Genomic DNA, 21698 nt, shown 5'->3' with positions numbered 1-21698 from the left:
ACACGCCTTCGGTTCTGTCACTGTTGGTCAAGTGACTCGTTTTATTTGAAAAAAAGTGTTTCCATTGCAGTTTTGCAAAAATGCCTTTTTTTATGACTTACTAAGCATACCAGAGCATTGTCAATAACTAAATAAGGTTTTGAGGTACAAATATTGTGAAGACTCTACTGAGGCTAACACTTCTAATGTGGTTAACGTGTAGCAGTTTTGAACAGGTTTTTTTATGTGTTACTAACAAGGTTAGCAGTTACAACCTTATCAAAAGTAAGTAAAGTAAAGTAAATGTTTTGAAGTATACTTTAGCATAGAAAAGTAAATTACCCCAAGTGTACCAAGTACAATTAATTGGCAGTTTACCAACAAATACACTTCTTGAGACTTAATTGGCCCACTTTAATAAAGAAGTGTACTTAAGTAACTATTCTGGAATATTATTAGTTTACTGGCAATAAACTTTTAATTTACTTTAGGTTTAAGAGAGTACACTTTTAAGTTAATTTAACTTAGCTTTTAGTTTGCAAGTAATAAACTTCTACTGATTAGTGTATAAAAATACATTTTTAGTATACTGGAAATATCCGAAGAATACATGTAGTCCACTTTTGATGCAGTGTAAGAAAATGTTTAAGGCCAATGATAAATATAGGCTAAATATTTTTAGACTTGTAGTATAATTCTAGTATAGTCCAAGTACTTAACATGAACTGATGGACTTGTAAACATAAACGTGTAAAGTTTATCTCTAATACATATCTAAAAGATAAACTAAAAGTATCCAATCTTAATTTTTGTTTTTAAAAAGTATACTTAAAACAAACTTGAGTATACTTATTTTTGGTAAGGGCAGGTATTGTGAATACCCTAACACGTCCAATGTTTCCAACGTGACTAATGTGGAGCATGTTACAAAGAGGTTTTAGTATTAGTGTGAATGCAGGGAATAAAGTCTGACACTTTGTCTTTTTTACCCCGCCTTATAGTTCTTTGTCTGTTTAATAAATGACATAAGTTCAAAATTTGACTATTCTTTGACGGTGCACCTTATAATCTGGTAAACGAAACTGACTTTTTTCCTTCATGACACAAATTTTGTTTTTGCTGTGAGGGACTTTGACCCAGCCATGCATGTCAGAATTTTTCCGTCTTGTTACCGTCTTTCTACTTCACTGGAGCTAGATCACCCACATCTTCTTCTTCCTTGTCACAGCTTTTTCAGTCAGCTAGAATCCAGAGCTGTACTTCGCCGCTGCACCCCCTCGATCCCTTTTTCGCTAAACTGTTGTACATTTGTTCGTGTTTGGGGTCATTATGCCGTTGCATAACCCACTTTCGACAAAGCTTCAGCTGTTGAACAGATGGCCTCCAGTTTATATCAGTATACAGTGTTTAATCTTATGCTCTGTAATTGCAGGGTTTCCAGACATTCTCACTGTGAACATGCTCCAACAGTCACCCCGCCACAGTTTCTACTGAAATGTAGCTAGTTTCTATAAGATATAAAATGAATACAATTTAACTACAGCTTTACCTGGATAACCACTTGGACTTTATTTAGAAACAATACCTGTAGAACAGAAAGTGCCCTTTGTCATCCCTGCAGGCCTTTCGATGTAAGATTTTATGTTTTGCCGTATTTCTCTTTCCGCAGTCCAAAAAAACATCTAAAATCGATTTGTAATTTTGCATTTTGTGAGGGCAGCCACGCCTGAATATTCACCTTATTTGTATTTAAGTCAGTCCGGTGATGGATCAACCACCTGTCTGTTATATGTAACTGCTCTGTCCCAATGATTGCTGGGACACGTTCCCTGCAGATGATGAAGAGGGCGCAGAAAATAGATAGACAGATGTACCTTAAGCTTCCATCATTTATTTATGTGGTTGCCACGATGCATTTAAAAGTGGTAAATGGACAATATTTTAAGGAGCATTATACAAGATCAAATTTCACTGAAATTCACAAGGCTAAAGTAGAATTTAACAGTTTAACCCAGAATGAAGCAACTACCAAATCAAACAAACCAAGCTCATCTTGTGTAGATTTTGAAATAAATTAAATAACTTAGATTGGAAAATTGACCAGGTTAAAAAAAAAAGGTATTATCATGAATCTCTGGTGTATCTACAAGAGTTATCTGCTTTAAAGCTAAAATCTTAAGCTGTGGAGACCTTCAACGTCAAATATATCATTAAAAGGTACGGTTAGTAACATATATCAATACAATATCAAAAAATCTTAAGTTTGTTCTCTAAAACTACTTTTACTTATAATTTTAGCTATTTACATTCCCTGTAGTCAATGTAGAAAAAGAAGACAGTTAACTGGAGAAGTCGGAAACGATATCTAAATAACATACGGTCTTTGATATACCGTAACTACACAAAGCTATGAAAATAAAGTGTTGGATAATGGAAGAAAGACACTCTTCTTCTTAACACAATCGACTGATTTACTTCGATTGCGTTGGTACTTCACTATTGCAAAGTCACACAGAACGTGATTCGCGCAACAAATTCACATATCCCTCCCCTTTTTCTGCAAATCGATGCTCGCCGCCTGTCAAAAAATGTGTTCTGAGCTGACATGGCGACTGCGTGTGGGAGGAGCTACCAGCTAGTCTTTTCAGCCTTTCTGCATAGAGCGGTATCTGTTTATCTCTCACTTATGTATGGAGACAGGGATGATGTGTAGAGATAAGGTTGATGTATTATTTAGACTTCTGCATGACAGCCGCCTCCGCTGTGTTTCTGTCTCTCTAAGTTTGAAGGCTCGGTCTTTTACATTAACACAAGGGGGGTAAAATAAAGCAAAATTAAAATTAGGGATTTTTTTTTTTTTTTTTTTTGTCTTTATAAGGCCCAAACTATCAGCCTCCGCACCCCACAGCAGCTCTCTGTCTGCCGCCATATGGAGTGAGTGAGCTCCGCCGCGGGAGCGAAAGCCGGCGATCTGTCCAGTATCCCGCCTTCGCCTCAAAGTATCCGGATGAGATCTGCTACCCTGTGGCTACAACGGGTTAAGGAAATAGATGGAAATTCAGGACAAACCGCTCGCAGTGATATTAATAATTAATGAATTATTCTACCTGATCGAGTCACTGAAAACGTCTCGTGCCCAAAGCTGAGTTCCTGATTGGCAGATGCCATGCGGCGACCTGTCAAACTTCAGATATTTCAATTTTGGCTGTGCCGCACAATTTGCGCCTTGTCGCTCAAATCGTGCCGCGGGACTTCAGATTGCCTCATGTCGCATCTGTACCATTGACTTAACATTGAAACTGGTCGCCTCCTCGCATTCATTATAAATGCATCTTAAAGCGCCACATATCAGCACAAAACTACTTTTCTACGCTTCAGAATCCACAGGAATTTTTGGTAACTATGTAAAACATTAAACAGTAAGTAAAGACTAAAAAATAGAGAAAGTTGAAGTTAAAGGTATTGAATTTAATGTATTTATTTAGTAGGGACAGATATAAAAACATAGACATGCAGCAAACAGCAGTCCCATGCCCATATCATGATGCTTGTAGCAGGACCTACTTTGCAGCTTTTGTCCCCAGATGGGCTTTTTATACAATAAAATAATGGTGATAAGATATAAAATAAAACATATCTTATCTAGTCAAAAGAATGTAAACACTGGAGCTAAAGGTCCAATTTAAAAGGTTAAATAATCAAAATGTTTTACCACTTTGTCAAGAACAAAATGGAGGTAATTTGACATTAAACATTTCCTTAAACAAAATAACTCTATATAAATTATTATTTTCCAAACAAAGAAAACAATCAAAAGCAGTGCTTGCTGGTGCTTTTTTCAACACTGCATACTTTTATAGTGCAGATGGAAAAATATTTAAATCAGAAAAAAAAGTGACTGGAATAAGATGTTTTTAATCTGGCCTCTGGAGGATGCACACCCTGTGATATTCAACAGCAGAACAATTCAATAACCCCTGTAGACTTTGTTCCCTTTAAAATAAACTGTCAGCAGTTAACTGGGGAACAGATAATTCCTTTTTATGGCATAGCCCAATAGGAAACGGGCAGATTGCGTTGAAGAAAGTAACAGGTGAAGTTTAAAATTCATTACTTCTACTAAAATTTTAACTTGGTTACTAACTGAGTTATAGCACTAGTAAAGTATCTAATTACTCATGAATGTTTTTGTTTTGTTGCTCACATACTTGTCAGTTAATTTTATGTTAACATTTTACCACATTCATGAAACGTGTTTTTCTCAGCAGATCTTAGATGTTTCATTAGACTTTCTTGATTGTTTAATCTGATCTAATCTAGTCTAACCTAATTAGACAGAATTTTGTTTTGGATGAATTAAAATTGAATACACAATTTGCCAGTGATTTTGGTTTATTGAATATAAATCTGTTTAGAAAAGGATGTCCCAGTATTCAGGGAATTTGGCTAATTGACGTGGTTAGAGAAAATGTTTCGGTGCAGTTTCTTTTCAAAACTCATCCATTCATTGCATCCATTACCATCAATGTGGGACAACCCAACACTGATTGTTTGACTCAATCTCAATTCAGCACAAATATCCTTCTTGTTCATCTTTAGAGTCTGAAGACACGTGTAATGACTTGGTATTTCTTGGCCCTATACTGTATTTTTGCCATGGTAGAAGTGTCCTGGAAGGGCAACCCACACTTTTAAGAGATACTGCAATTTTCTGAGTAGCATTTTTTGGTATCATCTGACTAGGGGTGCGACTTATACTCAGGTGTGACTTACGTGTGTGTGTGTGTGTGTGTTTTTTTATTATTATTAAATAGGTCTATGTACTTGTTATTTTCCACTAAAACCACTAGAGGGCACTATAAAAGTATTGATCTGTATTTGCTTCTCACAGCAATGCAGAAGCAGCACCGGGTTGGTGGAGTTGTTCAAAAGCAACACAGATGACTAAAGACTTCAATGAGTGTTGGAACTTAAAAGTTCAACTCTGACAAATCAGAGACTCTGAAATGTTATTGACATTTGAATGGCGTCCCCTTTAATTCACGGAGAGCCGACCGTTTAAAAATTGATGATGGAAAGGAATTAATTATTTTAGTTTTACTACTATTTATGAATCGCCTGCGTTCTGATGGTGATAATGCAGATAGTTCGTTAAAAAAAATTACTTATGAGCATGTTTTTTTTTTCGCTAAAATTATTCAAACGGAATGCATTGTGGTCTATATTCGCTAACATAGTTAGCATTAGTGCTTACTGTTTTTTTGCAAGGACTTGTGGGAAATTTCTAGGGCACTCAATTTTGGAACTGTAGATTTGGACATCACTATGAAATGAAGAACACACTGTATAGTGAGTAGGGAAGGAATTCAGACAAACTTTAAAAAGAGAAACATCGGATCGACTAATAAAAGATCTTTAATTTGTTACATTTAAATATGATTTAATCTGGCCCAGTTATGAAGAAAAAAATATATAAGAATTTTCAAAAAAGAAAGCAAAGTTCTAGCCAATTCCTGCGGTGAGTTATGGTTCTTTAAAGAAAAGACCGCAATGAGCAAATCCACCACTAGGGGAAGCAAAGGAAACTCAAGAGATCAAGAAATAAACACCATGAAGGCCAAACCATGCAGAGTTTTGGGAGAGAAAGGGAGATTAACCCAAAATGTTTGCAAGTTTAATTAAGCTTAATTTTTCAATTTTTTTGTTAATATTTTAGACAGGGTATTTGTCTAAAATAGTTTACTATCGGGATTGCTTAAATGTCAGTTGTAAAATATTCAGGCTGTATAAAACTGAATAAATGGATTTTGTGAAATCCATTTTATTTGAAATGCATTAAACTCTGTGATTGAAAGTGTAATAATATGTTATTAGGCTACTAGGTTGTTTGAAGCATTTTTTTTTCAAATAAGAAAAAAAAAAAAAAAACAAGATAAAAACAAAGCTACAGATAACAAGTTGAACAAAGGTTATTTTGCTATTATGTTACTGGTCCGGCCCACTTGAGATCACACGGGTTGAATGCGGCCCCCAAACCAAAATGGGTCTGACACCCCTGAGGTAGACAGTCCAGTGTGGACACAATGTGTTGAACACGCGTCACATGCCCAGTGTCAATGAATCATAAGTCTCTGAAGTGACGCATAGTCCAAAAAATACTAATTCTCATCTGGGCTCATCCTCTGACATCCTAAACCAAATACAGCTGCCTTAAATGATGCAGCTTTTTTTTTTGTAAAAATTAATATTCTCAAATTGTATTTATATGTGCTGTTAAAGTCACATTCTGGATGCCATCGGCTTCATTGGCAAAAAGCAGCTTTAGGAAGCAGCGCTGTTATTAAGTTAGAAGATGTTTAATTTCTGGTCTAGGCAATTTTCATTTATGTGTTTTTGGAAACCTCTCAACCTTACATTGCACTCAACGTGTTTTTTATTGGTATATGAATGAGTGTGAATGATGAGCACCGATAATCAGATAATAGAGAAGTACTTCATAAACTCAACAACACTAGAAAGAAGGAGAGGGAGTCCTTTATCTCAAAAGGAACTTCTAAAAGAACAGCATTCTCTCATTTGGGATGCAAGCTGTTGTTTTTTTTAAACGTGTTAATTGTCACAGACATCATTTTCAAGGAGAATATAAAGACTGTTACCTCTGTTTGAATCTTTTTTTTTCTTCTTGAAAACCTGGCCATTTTCTGTTCTGATCATAACAAATACAAGTCTCCCAGAGAGGGCTGTTGGAGAGCTTGTGGAGCAATCAGAGAACTCACTAATTCATAATTACCCATCAGCCATCTGCTTAGTTGCCAGCAGAACCCAATCTGTGCATCTTCGTGTACCCTCATTAGGACATTCATCAGCAGATTGTTAAAAGTAATATAATTTCAGAAGGGGGCACTGACTGCGTTTCACATCTGCTGCCTTTTTTTCATCATTTTCCTAGATTATTATGCCAACTTGATGCTTTTTTTCATGTGTCTCCATCATGAGATACACAGTAATAAATTATCTATGGCTTTGAGGAACTTAAAATACTCACTGAGTATGTAAAGAAACTAAACTTGAATAAATGTCCTTTATCTGTTGTTGAAATTTGGGTACAATGAAAAAGTGTTTCTCCTGAGAAAACAAATGTCTTTGTTCTGTTTTTCAGACTCTGAAAAGTGATGACTCAGTAACCAAGAAGGACGTGCAGAGGATTCTGGAGCTGAGTCACAAACAGAGGTACGGTGAGGCTTTCTCCACGACATGAAAAGGGCATCACAGACAGCAACAAAGACATTTTCAGCACGAAAATCCCAAAAAGCGCCATTTTTATTAAACCATTGACTTAAGTTGCCTATAATGGTAAAGATTATGTTTGAACTGCTTTAAAAACAGCCTTGAATTTTACTTACTATATTTTCCACACTATAGGGCACACTGGATTATAAGGTACATCGTCAATGAATGGTCTAGTTTTTAAGTTATATTATACATAAGTGAGACAATCCGGTCAATTTTCAAAATAAAAAACTGCGATTGACAAATGTGATCATATTTTTGTATCTAAATAGACTGTTAATATGAAACACAGTATACCCCCCTTTTTCATGGCGTTTAGGGACCGGAGACCTCCGTGAATACGCCGAACCTGTGAATACAGAGAAACCCCGTCTCTGTCTCACCCCCTGTTATATCATATCCATCACAGACACACACTCAACAAAAAATATTTCTGATCATGCTTTGTAAAACATTTTTTAAAGAAAATTTGAGTATTGCTCAATTTAAAGAGTTTTTTTTTTTCAGAAGAACAAAAGACTGTGAACTTTTCATGAGGACTGTCATTGTCTCTCTGTGCCTTAAAAAAGTGTGTGCTTCCTACTTCATCAAATTAGTGTGATTCTGTATGTACTCTGCCTCCTTTTATTATACCAACAACCAACCTTGTTAGTTATGTAAAAAAGAAAAGGTAGGCATCCCTATAAGTTAGCCACACAGTAAGCTTTAGATGAATTTTCAAATTCACAATACTTGTTACTTGCAAACTAATTAGCAACATGTACAAAACAGACTGACTAACACTATTGTGACTAGGCTGATTCCTAACCTTGTTAGTTACCAAAAAAAAAACAATCAGCCCAACACAGCTACACATTAGCCATTAGCATGAAGTGTTAGCGTATTCACAACACCTCCCAACCTCCCAACCACGTTTGCAACATATAAAAAACAGAACGATACCACTATAACAAATGTTACATTGACTGCGCTAACAACCAACGTTGGTAGTTACACGTAAAGAAGAAATACTGTTACACGTTAGCCGCATGACAACCTTTGGATGTGTTAGCAAACTCACAATACCTGTTACTCACAACCTTGTTTACACAGACTGATGTCGTTGAAACAAATATTATTGCCAATACACTAACTCTTAACCTCGTTAGTAACACCTAAAAAAACAGTCCGACAGCTATACATGAGAGATTTGTTAGCGTATGTACAAAAACACCCAACCTTGTTTGCAACTTGAAAAAAAAGATTGACATGTTGACGCCATGTATCTCTTAAAATCACTTTGACATCAGTGAGCACAACTAAAACTAATACATATATAAGTGTGCCTGATAGTGTGGAAAATTAGCCTGCTGTATGCGTTAATTTACTATTTGTATTGATATTAAAATAACAATGTGTGATTAAAACACAAAATGTAGAAAATTATGTTTTTAAGGGCAAAACTGTTCTCATACAGTCGTATAGTCACACAGTTTTGATCCTCAGCTCAGATGAGGAAAACAAAGACGTTCATGGATCTATTTGTCTGCAAGTGGATGCATCAGAATAGAGCTTCTATTTCAATCTGGACTTTTTTTTTTTTTGCTCCAGACTCCAATCAATCAATCACTTTATTTATCAACATGCTGTTGAACTCTAGGTGCTTGAGATGAAAGACTTTTATTAACATGAGTTCTTTATTAATTTAATAAAGAAATACTTAAAAACATTTTTTATATTAATTGTTTTCAATATGTTCCCCATCATGGAAAAAAATGCAACAAGAAAACACACTAAAAAATAAATTTTCATTGGAGCAGATCTTTGAAATGTCTTCAATGATCAGTCTATCATTTCCAAAGCATGGAACTCAAAATATAAGCAGATAGTTTAGAATTAATTTAACACTTTATAAAGGGACAACTCCAAGGCAAGCAAAGTGCTCATGCTTTGGTGATATGTTTCTAGAAAGTTTTTGATATGATTTTAAAATTGATATAATAACTGCGTCTTATAGAAATCCATTAAGGCTGAGTAAAATAATAGAAGAGACTAATCCACACTCACCGTTTATGGTTTAGATTGATTGGTCATGCACATAAACTAATTCACTTGCACAAATGGAAGATTCAATGTTTTGTGGCATAAACTTTATGGCAGAACTCCAAAAGACATCAGAGAAAAAGGGGACTTTATTGTGTTAATGCAGCCCCTCTGTGCCCACAGTGGACTGGTTTTCTTTAATCAGTTACTAGCTTTCTCATATCCGTCCTCAGCGGTGTAGCAGCACCATCATGTACACTAAAAAGCCTAAACTTTTTTCAAAAATCTGCCATGCTTCATGCGCCTTTTGTGCATTCCAAGTTTCAAAATCTGTGAAATGTTCTTGTGCGACTTTGGGAAGTCTCCACTCGATTGACTGTTGGACTATTTCTCGCTGACAAAGTAGCGGTGAGCGCACAGATAACGCTGTGCGCATTTTGAGGGATAAAGGTCGGTCACAGACGGTGATTCTTGGGAAACAATGTGGATGGTGGTAAAGTTTTCCACATCTCAAGTTACTGCAGAAACCCACCAACAAAATAACACAAAGATCAGCCAGCATTTCAGAGCGCAAGCTTTACCCGGCCTGCACCATTACGAAGACGCGCAGCCCTGAAAACACGCAGATTTGTCTGACAATGTTCCTTTGTTCGCCAAACTTTTCACACGTTTTTTTAGTATGTTTGCTGCCTGCGCAAGAACACTTGGATTTACCCCTGCTGAATAAGTGTTTGATCATGCTATTCGAGATCCCCTTCAAGCCTTAAAAGAAAGGTTTCCGGTGCCACCGGAGGAATAGCGAAATAAAGTGTGTGGGCAAGTTACACCACCATATGTGAAGGGATTGCTGGCACATGGGCTAAAGTATTTGCTGTAAATGTTGTCTGAGCTTTCACTAAAGCAGCCTTCATCATTGCTGAACAACTGCCTGTCAATGAGACTGACTCCAACGATGAGAGGGAACCGCCATGTTTGGTTATGGAACTACGCAGCTGTTCAATTCAAACACCAGACATGTTTTGTGGGGAAAGATTGATTAAAAAAATGTGAGTGATTTGTTAAATAGTCAAATAAAGCTCATCTAAACTCACTGTTTTGCTAATGTTTTTTGCACCTTATTAAACAGTGGACCTTGTGTATGAGTTAAGTACAGAAAAAGACCCCTAATTAAGATTGTGCCTTATGGTGTAGAAAATACAATCATTTTCTGACCATCGTCCCATGCAGTTTACGATCACACATTCCAAGTGCTTAATGCAAGTTTTTCAGCAAAATCTGCTGCATTTGTAATCGGGAGGCAGCAGTCGCCACACCGTGACCTAGGAGGTTTTAAAGGGTACCCAAACCAGGAAGTTGGAGGCTGACTCCACCCACAACCGAAATTTGAAAATCCAGTCAGAGGGGTGGGGCTTGGAGTCTGGACTGTTATCATTACTGGAGCTGCAGATCATGATGTCAGACTTCTGAAACTTATGGTTTGACCACAAAATTCAACTGTAATACCCCATTTCAACCTGTAGGGGGCAGCCCCATTTATAGAGATCAACAGCCAAAAAAAGTTAATTTAGGGTTTGGTTACCCTTTAAGAAAAAGCAAAAATTTTAACACAATTTTTTTCCTTAAAGTTTATATCGGTCAGTAGCTGCTCTGGCACATTTCAAGGTTGTGTGGTGACAGTCCAGTAACAGGCCAGTATGACTATTATGAAATGGGGCGACTGCTGGGCGGTTACAGGGCAGCTCTGATTGGACGATGTGTAAATGTCTCCGGATGGCTGCTGTCATTATCAAGTGCCATTGACCATCAGCCAGTCAGTAGGCAAATAAAAAGCAGGCAATTCTGCTCGCCTGGCTACTGCCGTCAACATTCATGACCACGACAACGATTTTCAAAAAAATGGGGTGGCAGCATGAAATCTGGAAGGTTCTGCTGATGCCTCCCCATTGTCCGGTATTTATGACCGTGCCTTCAGAAGTTGCTCCCTTTTTGTTGAACACCCTGTTAAAGGAAAAATCCAACAGATTAAATAAATAATATTTTACATTTTCTAAAAAAAACACTTTCTGGCCTTTAGCATTTACGATCATTTATGGTCTGTGTCGGGTGCTTTGCAGTTTTTTTATGGCTGTAGAAAGAAGCGGGTGGATAATGCACGGTTCAATCATAAATTCAGCCTATACAGTTGAAAACAATGGACTGCTCTTCATTTTCTTCTAGGCACATAAACCATCTGTGACTCAGTGCTTAATTCTTTAGTGAGCGCGCAGACAAAAGGGGGATTTATTTAAAGTGCCTGACCAGGTAGAATAGTCTGATTAATGTTGTGTGTAATGAGTCTGTTCAAGATTAGGAGTCATTTGTGGCCCCCGATGCTCTATGAAATGTCAGCCTGATTGAAGTCCAGCCTCATGTTTGCAGTATGTTGATAGCCAATCAATAGCCCATCCCGGCAGCTCACACGTCATCAAGCTGGAACCATAAAGCTTAAGCTCGGCTTGGTGTTGCCTACCAAGCATTTAGTGAGACACCTTTTTTTTGAGTGTTATTAATCCACCTTTTGCACTTCTGCAGCTGCCAAGTGTGATTACTAACTGACTCCATCACAGGGGATGTAGACAGGTGATTCATTGCCAGTCATTTATATTTGACAAGTCTTAACAGAGATTTGATTGCATCCTGAAATTAATTTTTGCTGCAAACTGCAATGCATCGGAAAATGTTTACCAACGGCGCAAACACACACACACACACCCACAGAAGAAGTTTTGTGTCTTAAAGTCCCCCTATGACATTTTAGTTTGTTTAAAAAAAAAACAATGTTCCCAGTAGTGTTTTAATTATTATTGTGAAGTTTTAACCAAAATCCCACAAACTAAATGTCTGAAAAAAACATTTTTCATGTTGATCTGAAGCCTCTGTTTCAAAAATCTCCACTGAGGGGCGTGGCTTTTGGAGCTTAGCAGCCCCGCCCCTGATCCCCCACTGTCTGATTACGATAGCTCTGTGTCTCACTAGCATAAATCTTCACCGCTGCTATAAAAATGTCCAGCCATATGGTTCTGATCTGGATGTCAGCTGGACGAGGAAGTGAAGATCTTCATGGACAGAACTTCCTCCAAAATCCTGATTCTTTCTCCTTCCAGTTCACCAACGACTCTTTTAGCTAATTCTCCAATGTTTATTGACTGTGATCAATACATTCAATCATTGGTTTCTCAGAGTTCTTGATAAAATAATCAAAGCTAACATCAAAATGCTCTTTCATTGATTTACAATCCTTTCCAACTGCGGTCAAATGAGCCGCCGTTCACATTTCCGTGGTCACATCAAGAAGCTCCGTGGAGTCTGGTGGAGATTTTCCAGCGTTCTCAGTCCTGCTACCGTAAGTATTGGATGAAACTCACACCAAAAATCCAGTGATGCTGATTTGACCACAGAAATGTGAACGGCGGCTCATTTGACTGCAGTCAATGTGAAGATACCATCTTCTCTTCTCCAGAACCTGAACTAGACACTAGGAACAGATGAGGGTTTAGTGCATGTGCAGCAGAGCTGTTGATGGAAAGAAGATCATTCATTCAAACAGAGACTGTCCAAGACAGTTTGATTGATTTAAAAGGAGAAATACTCAGAAATGTAAAAATGAAATTATTTCTTATTACATTTGTTCTCTTTCATAAGAAAAATGCCACACAAACATGTTAAAAACTTAAAAAACAGGATTTTCATTGGAGGGGGACTTTAAAGCGACATTGAAATCAGCTGTCCAAAAAGGGTTTGGAATCGCTGCTTCTACTTCTCCGGGCCAACAGGGCGCATCTCAGTGCGTCTGTGTTTTCTTCTGGCAGCTTGGACCGTGTGGATCCTGTTTGTGTGACTAAATGTTTCCATGTCTGGAATGCCTACGATGGGATTATGAATCAAATGCCAAAGCGGTGAAGGTTGGCTGGTTGCAGTGAAGAAGAAATGTCAGCTACAGTAAACTTATGCTAAGAGACATGGTCACTGGCTAATAAACTATAAAGCTGTCGAGCTCTGAGGCCCACTTCACACAGACATTCAGGGTTACTGTACTCTCTGCTGCTTCCATGCATCACTGTTCATAGCTGAATTTTGTCTTTTTTTATCCTTTCAAACTCACATCCCTACTTTGAAATAGTAAAGAGGCTGTTACTTCAAATCTAACTGCTCTGCCTTATGTGACGAGATTTCTACAAGCATTTTAGAAAGCACTGACCCGCATCACTTCCCAACTCGATTAATAATTCATTGTGCATTTGCTGTTATCTGTGCACAGTAACATCAACCAGTGCTGATATAGCCTCTGCATTTTAATGCACAACATTTAGCATTCATGTTAGACCCATAGCGAATGCAGGGGCAATCTTCACGCAACAAGGATGAAGTCAAACGCTGCTCATTACAACACACGCAGAGTGGCAGTGTGCACTTTTGAGGCATCCATGTAGAATGACTTCTAGGTCTGCACGCACAAATTCCTATACAGTTCGGACTCGTTGAAGATGGTAATGTTTCACCGGAACTGTGAGATCTTGGAAAAAATGGTTCTTAAAGGAAAACATCCTACATAAAATAGATTTTTAGGAGAAAGGAAAATGTGAAAATCTGGAACAAAAATTCTTAGACTTTGAGAGCATTTCACTGGAGTCATACTGAAGATATCTATACCCAGTAGAGGTGTTTCAATTCATTTTAACATCATTTGATTCATAGCATAATTTGTGGTTGAAGACCAGACTCAGGCAATTTTGGTTCATTTTGGACGATCTGATTCACTGACCTACCATCGATCCAGAACATCTTTAGCCAAAACTTCAACCAGTGTGACTCAGAGATAAAGACTGGTACTGAACAGTGCAGGTGAAGTTTTCCAGAATCCTTGTCTTTCTTCCATGATAATTGTGGGAATGCTTACTAAGCATTCACATGCTTAGTAAGCATTCCCACTACAGTGATTCTCCTGCTCCTTTCCGAATGTTTTTTGGTACGTAAAAACTCAGTCACACTTTCAGCGATTTTAGTAATCTTGGTATCAAAACATTCACCTTGTTCAGGAATTAGTGCTTGTATTTTTGGTATTCATGAACTTTATAGTTTCAGAAATGTGCTCTATAGGAAAAGAACAAGAAAGTCTTCGACTGTCAACATTTTAAGCAGATCAGTAACAAGCATTTAAATGTATTCATGGACTATGTTTTAATCTTTTATTGTAATTTTCAAAATAAATTGGACTTGTACTAATATTTTAGCAAGGTGCTAACATTCTTGGCTAATTTTTAGATTAATTTAGAGTCTAGCTTCTCTTTTGGCAACAGTCTAACATGCTTGACTAATTTAGTTTTATGAGGAATTTTTAGCTATTTTGGACTTAGCTATTTAAACAATGTGCTTGCTTTTTTGGCAAATTTGGCATCTACTGAGTTTTTTAATGTTAATTTATAGTTTAGCTAATATTTTAGCAATATGCTAATGTTTTGACTAATTTAGTTTACTGAGGTCCACATTGGAGTTTAGCTATTATTTAAGCAAAGGGCTAGCTTTTTTCGCTAATTTGGCATACGCTCAAGTTTTTTAGGATAATTTGGAGTTTAGCTTATATTTAAGCAACACATTAAATATTTTTGGAAAATTGGCATGTATAAGGAATTTTTAAGCTATTTTACTACACTTTTTTTCAGAAATGTAGGTAAACTTCAGCCTTCTTTCATTAGACTAAAATGTGTACAAACTAGAATTCATGGGAAATCCATTCACATTTTAGTTTCATAGAGTTCAGTTCACTGTTATTTTTCTTCATCAAAATTATACAAATTATTAGAACATTCTACTACACTGTATGGTCACATGTCTTCGCTAAATTCAAAGTGTTTCCACAAATTGAAGTGCAATGATGGATTGATCATTTCTTGCTGTGTGCTGTCCGCTTGGACAACACCAATGTGGTGCACTTGATTGTTTTTACATTATAGTAAAATAAACCTACAGTACCTCAATCTCAATAGTATTTTCAAGGATCTACTATTATTTTTCATTTTATATTGAAATTATTTCTTAAGGGAATCGGTCAACTCAATAAAATATTTTGCCTCAGACAGATGGATATTTATATTTTACAAATATATATATATATATATATATATATAATATAGCTTATAAAAACTTTAATGATCCCTGGGAAAACTGGTGGTAGAGCAACACATCCAAAGACAAGTAGCCCAGAGGTGAGCAGCAGCCGCTCAGACCAGGTAGTGCTAATCGCTAGGATGTGATATCAAAAATCAACCAGCCTGTTGGAGTAGAAATGGCATAGATTAAAGTACAAGCAAAAATACATTTAAGGGGCACAAAGAGTTCACCAAGGTCTTCAAAACAAGGAAAAAGGTCATGGAGAGGGGAGGAGTGTGGGTTTCCATGATAACTGGCTCTGCTTATTGCACCTTCAGCGGATTTGTTTTGGTTCGGCCGTGGGAGTGTGTCCTTGGCCTGAGAATGTCGAATTAGATAGCAGGCAGACCCTGTTTCTGTCTGCCTGCTAAATTTCCCACTGGGGAACACGATTTGGTCAATCGATCATTGCAATCATATAAATGTAAATCAATTAATACCTTAAGTTGATGAATCGTTATGCCTCTCAGTCTTTCGTGAGTCGATACTTATTCTCTGCACAATAAAAAGGATAAAAATGCATTTTAAAATAAGGGAAAAAAATGTCACATTAAAAAAAAAAAACTATTCAGAGCTATGATTTCCATCTATGTAAAACGGCAGTTTAACTAAATATTATTTTTAGTGTTTTTAACCCTTGTGATATCTTTTGGGGTCCAGATGACCCCACTTCCAACGTCAACATACCTGTAGCACAAGGGTTAACATGCTCTTGTGGCATTTTTCTCATCATGGAAGACACATGTTACCCTTGTGCTCTCCTAGGCATGTTTACATTAGAAGTGGGGTCATCTGGATCCCACAAGACAGCGAGCTGAACTTTTTTTTTTTTTTTAAGGATTTTTTTTTTTTTTTTATCTTCACTGGTGTCCATGGCAGAGATAAAATCCTGTCATGGGAGGGATCACACATCAATATAATGGTCGGGTCATCTGGACCCCATAAGATAACAGAAGAGAAAAAGAAAATCAAGCTTCAGTTACAGTACTTTTTTAATTCAAATTATTGTGAATCAGGAGCAGAAAAAAAAACGAGTTTGAAAAAGATTGTAGTTGTGATGTCACAAATACAGTGGGCGGACCACAAGCTCTCTGCTCCGCCCCATTCTGATGCATTTACTTGTAGACGACTAGATCCATGTACGTCTTTATACATCTGTCTCAAAACATTGCTCACCATTTTGTTGCAATGTTAGGTTAAAGGGCACGCGGGCTGTAAGCTAGCAAAAGAGTGTGTAAACAGAAGCGCTCAGTAATAAGGCTCCACCCACAACTCAGAGGTGTATTTCTAATGAACCACTGTGGCTCTTTTCTTGATTTTAGCTAAAAAAAACAAAATCACAAATAAAATAGATAAAAAGATGACTGGAATGAGATTTCAAAACAACTTTTAACATTTATTTAATCTGGTGTCTGCTCCTTTTTGTTTTGATACAATCGCATGACTTTGCAAAAAAAAAAAAAAAAAAAACATTTTGCCATGAACTAGTGTGACTCTCAGCGGTCTTTGCAGCACTAAAGTAAGCCACTCTATGGCAGAGTGATGAAGGCCTCTGAGAGTCTGAGAAAGATGTGCTAACAGGGTGTTTCTGACTTCCCTCCCACTTGACAGAGAGGAGATGAAGTCCCTCCAGGCAGCCCTGCAGAAGCAGCTGGATGAGGCAAATGAAAGAGCTGAGAAGCAGCAGGCTACGGTAAGACAGAGCTGACCTCACTATCAGTGTTCAGTCTCCCCTAACCAGCCACTTTCACCTGTCACACAAGCCCCTCTGTGATCCATGCTCATTACGCAACAGCCGGCTCACGCCTCCATCTCTCAGCTCTTAAATGAAGCTATCTGAAATGGCAAGGGGCTGTGTGCCACCTGCTTTTTTTTTTTGTTTTTTTTTTGTTTGTTTTGAGGCCGGTGTAGAACGCTTAAAGCTCAAACTCATTTAATCTACTATCCAATAAATAAAAATGATAAGCAATAAATCGCTAATCGTAATTCATGTTTTGCATAAATAATTAAATGTAAATCTGTTGGTTAATATATCTACGGCAATCAACAAATCAATTAAACCAATGCGGCTTCTTTCATTTCAAATGAGGCTTTGCATTGTGTCATAACACATGTTGGTAGTCAGAATGAATACAGGAAAACGTTTCACATGCTTTTCTTTTCAAAAATGTTTAATCTTCTAAAATGTTAAAAATGTAACTTTTTAACACAACTATGAAAAATAAAAACAGGCAGGAATATTATCCCAGAATAAATGAACTTAAACCTTAAATAACTTTAAATATTTCATCTCTATAAAAATATATTTTGTCAAAATTATACAAGTTAGCGCAAGATAACACCAGGCCATTAATAATAAAATAAGAGCAATCTGTGTCAATTCACGACTCTTCCACGTCACCTCTCTGCCGCGTCCAGGGTGAACCTAGCGCAATACCTTTGTGTATTGCCAACGTTTCCCCCTTTTAAATAAATTTGTTTTTATAGATTATTTTATGAAATAATTATCTCTTAAAGTCAATAGTACATATATTTTACAGATGCCAGTTCACAACAAATGTAATCCAGAAACCTTATGAACAACAAAATCAGATCATAGTAGATTAAGTATTTTTTCTGACTACAGTGTTCCCTTGTTTATCGCAGAGGATACGTTCCATAAATAACCCGCAATAGGTGAAACTCACAAAATAGGATTACAGATGCTTTAAGGATGTAACCCCCCACACACTACACACTTAATACATTTTTTGTTTTGCTTAAACTCTCAAAGTTGAACCCTTCATTGAAAAATCACGGATCAAATTGCTGCTTGCGATTGTACTGCACAAAGATTTGGTGAGCTGTATGTATCTGTACATGAACACAGCATGGGTGAGACTCATTAACAAGGTCTCCAGCCAGTCAGAACAATCATGCCATAAAAAAATAAAAAAAAAGCTGGCAAATTTGCACTGAAGAAAACGTGCAAAATTCCATAAAAGGTGAAGTGTAATATAGCAAGGGAACACCATATACATTTTTTTTGCATAATTTGTAGCACCGCCCAGTCTTATGCTGGGCTTGCTGGAAAGGTTACATAAAGGATGACGAATTCATCTGATTTAGTGATTTAAATTGACATAAAGAGTTTAGTTGACTTTTTACCATGTTCTTTGGGATTATCTTAATATTTGCTCATATGTTACACTATATACTAGATTCCTCCTATGTTTCATGAAGCTACATAAGCATCCATGTGTTACGGTAATGAAGTGTGCATATATTGTTATTTATTGTGTCATTATGATTTTACTTTTAGTTTTAAGGTCAAGTGTTTGTTCTTGTATTTGTTTAAATAAATTTCTCCCCATAGTGCGAAATTTACTCTAGTTTGACATTAATGTGTTATGTTAGGCATGTAAATATTCAGTCTACTGTATTATTATCTATCGTGTTATAATTTGCCTTACATAATAAAATGTCCATCTGTGGTCCTGTATTTTGTTAAATCAATTTGTCCCTAAAGGGTGACATTGGCAAAGTGCAATTTTATGAACATTTTTTCCCTTTATTATTCTTTTTTTTATTACAACTTCTAGTGTGTGAAATACTGTTATTATTATTTTAATTTGTTCTAAATTGCTGCAATCCAAATCAAAGTTCATCTAAACTAAAATGATTTTCTACGTTATCCCCAATCAATGTAATTTAAAATGCCTAATGTCCCAAAGATGATTAGTCAGGGGAAACAACCAATATTTATGATGCAGTGAACAATAGCAAAGAGAAAAACCTTACATTTTGAAGAAAAAAAAAGCTCAACATCTGCCTTAACTGCTTTATGGTTAAAAACAAATTCTAAACCTTGTGTCAGGGTCTTGGAGGATGCCAGAAAAAGGGGGATTCACTGGAACAACACTGAAAATGTACGATCAAGGACTTAGTGTCTTGGCGGTTTACAATGTGTCCCTCAGGATATCTTGTGAGGAGTAATCTGGGGGGTGTGGGATACACACTTGAATGGGGGCCATTTAATCCTTATACAAACAGAACAGCAGCTTGGTTTGCATAGCTGGGAGTAAGTCAGACTTAAATCCTGGAAAAGTTGAACTCTGCCAGGTTTGCCTTTTGTCCCTGATTCTGTTGAAACCTTTCATAAACTGCAGTTTTTATTGGCGCAGTGCAATGCCAAAAGGGTTTTGCTCTGAGAGCCTTACATTCTCTGTGTTTGCGGACGGCATAGCCCTTTTGCCTTCCGCAAACCATGACCTCCGGCGCTCATCAGAGGAGCTGAAATGAAAATCAGCAAGTGTCAGGCCATGGCTCTCAACTGGGAAAGAGTGGAAAAGTCCCTTCAGGTTAGGAATAAGTCACTTTTTTATGTGAAAGAGTTTAAATGATGAAGAGACACAATTGAGCACATATAGAGTTGGGTCAGTGTCATGCATTGACCTAACCTTTTATGGGCCAACAGAGCTGAGTCAGAAGACAAAACCTTCCAGTTACTAGACAATTTATGTCCATATGCTCACCTGTGGCGATGAGCTGTAAACTAACAGGAAAGATTTCAAAAACAGGTAGTGAAAAAGAGTTTCATTTGAAGGCTGAAGTCTCTCTTGGAGACCATAGCTTGATGAAGAAGTGTATGCCTTTAACCCTTGTGTTATCTTATGGGGTCCAGATGACCCAAGCCTTACTCTGACGTCTTATCCACCACATGAGAAATGTGGATGAAGGTGGACAAGATTTCATGTCTGCCACAGACACAAGGGAAAATAAAAAAGTTCAGCACACTGTCTTGTGGGGTCCAGATGTCCCCACTCCCAACATCAACATACCCTAGGATAGCACAAGGGGTAATACATCTGCAAGTACTGGACTTGACCCATTAACTGCGGGTTTTAGGATTCTCTGGTCCTGTGGAGGGTCGTAGATGAGAGCAGTCGCATCCTAAGGGGAGTTCAGGTGTGTCTTGCAGTTCCCTTGAACTCGTGCAACGATTTCATGAAAATGGAACTTACAGTTTTCATGCATGTCGTAGATGTATCATTGAGTATTTGTATGGATAATGAAGTTGCTCACCCTTGTAACGTACAGATGCTGTTTTATGGTACCCTTACTCTGTACTCTAGTCATAGTGATTGTGACTGCTGACTGTGTACAAATGCTTTACACCAGGGGTCTCAAACTCGCGGCCCGCGGGCCATCTGCGGCCCGCAGGATGATGATTTGCGGCCCCCGTCTTCATATGAAAGATTACTGTTCGTGCGGCCCGCAAGGTTGATATGAATGACATTTGTTGTGTGCAGAGCTGAATGAACCAATCACAGTGAGGTATATGACTCTGGAGGCGGGACATCGGCGGTCTGTCCAGTGCCTCTGTCTATCATTCATTCCTTCCTTCAATCAGCTGGGCGGAGGAGGAGCCATGAAGCACCGAACGCGACTCCCGTGATAAATTTGCGTGCGGGGGATTTGCTGCTCGCGGCTCGTCAAAAAATGTGTTTCTGTCGCCGCGTGTCGAAGGGGCTACCAGCTCCGTCTGTGGATGTCTCTCTCAGAATGAATGAGAGACAGATATGATGTCGAGGAATACGTTTTTTGACGTGCTGACTGTTCCTAACCAGAACTCCTCAAGCTCCGAGCCTCAAACCTGTAAGCCCGCCCCGCGCGGCGATCCGCTGCTTCCGCCTGTCAAACGTGATCCTGAGCTTGGCTCGCACGTGCGCGCGTGTCTATGAATCTTAAGGTTCACACAACGGCTGTGTCGGCGCGCATTCCAGTCCATGTAAACGCGATACAAGTCCGATATTCTGCTACGCGCGTTTGGATAGAACCTCCATGGAAAGCAGCCCCCCCCCATGCGCGCTGATGCAGCCGCCACGCGCACGAGCACCCCACACCTCCAATGAATGGAAGACATACAGATCAGATTTATTTATTGTGAGGAGTTCTACAAAAATCTACATAAAATGAAATCCTTCAAAGAATTTCTCGTTACCGGGGCTTCTCTAACTCTGAAGGAGGATCTGTTAATACAGACATTTGAAACTGAACAAAAATAATGAGTTTTCTCTAGTCAGTCAATGTGTGGTTTCTTCAATAAAATGTATCTGGTGTATGGTCATTATTATTTATTTTATTGATTTATTACTAATTTATTTGTTTTTTATTAATCTTTTAATTTATTTATTTATTTTATTAGTTAGTTAGTTAGTCATTTTTATTTTGAACAACAC

General features: G+C 37.6%; 1 protein-coding gene across 2 annotated transcripts in view; it reads left to right on the top strand.

The window, feature by feature from the left end:
* luzp2 (leucine zipper protein 2) overlaps positions 1-21698 on the top strand; it is a 260222-nt gene that overhangs the window by 120940 nt on the left and 117584 nt on the right. For both annotated transcript variants that reach the window (XM_024295794.2, XM_024295793.2), the window contains exons 3-4: positions 7139-7209; positions 17089-17170. In XM_024295794.2, the coding sequence (XP_024151562.1) occupies positions 7139-7209; positions 17089-17170 (153 nt within the window). The remainder of the gene's footprint in view (positions 1-7138; positions 7210-17088; positions 17171-21698) is intronic.

Source organism: Oryzias melastigma, linkage group LG3 (assembly GCF_002922805.2).
Source record: "Oryzias melastigma strain HK-1 linkage group LG3, ASM292280v2, whole genome shotgun sequence".
Classification (NCBI taxonomy): Eukaryota; Metazoa; Chordata; class Actinopteri; order Beloniformes; family Adrianichthyidae; genus Oryzias; species Oryzias melastigma.
Note: the sequence above shows the minus strand (reverse complement) of the source record. Positions and strands in the feature narration are given on the sequence as shown.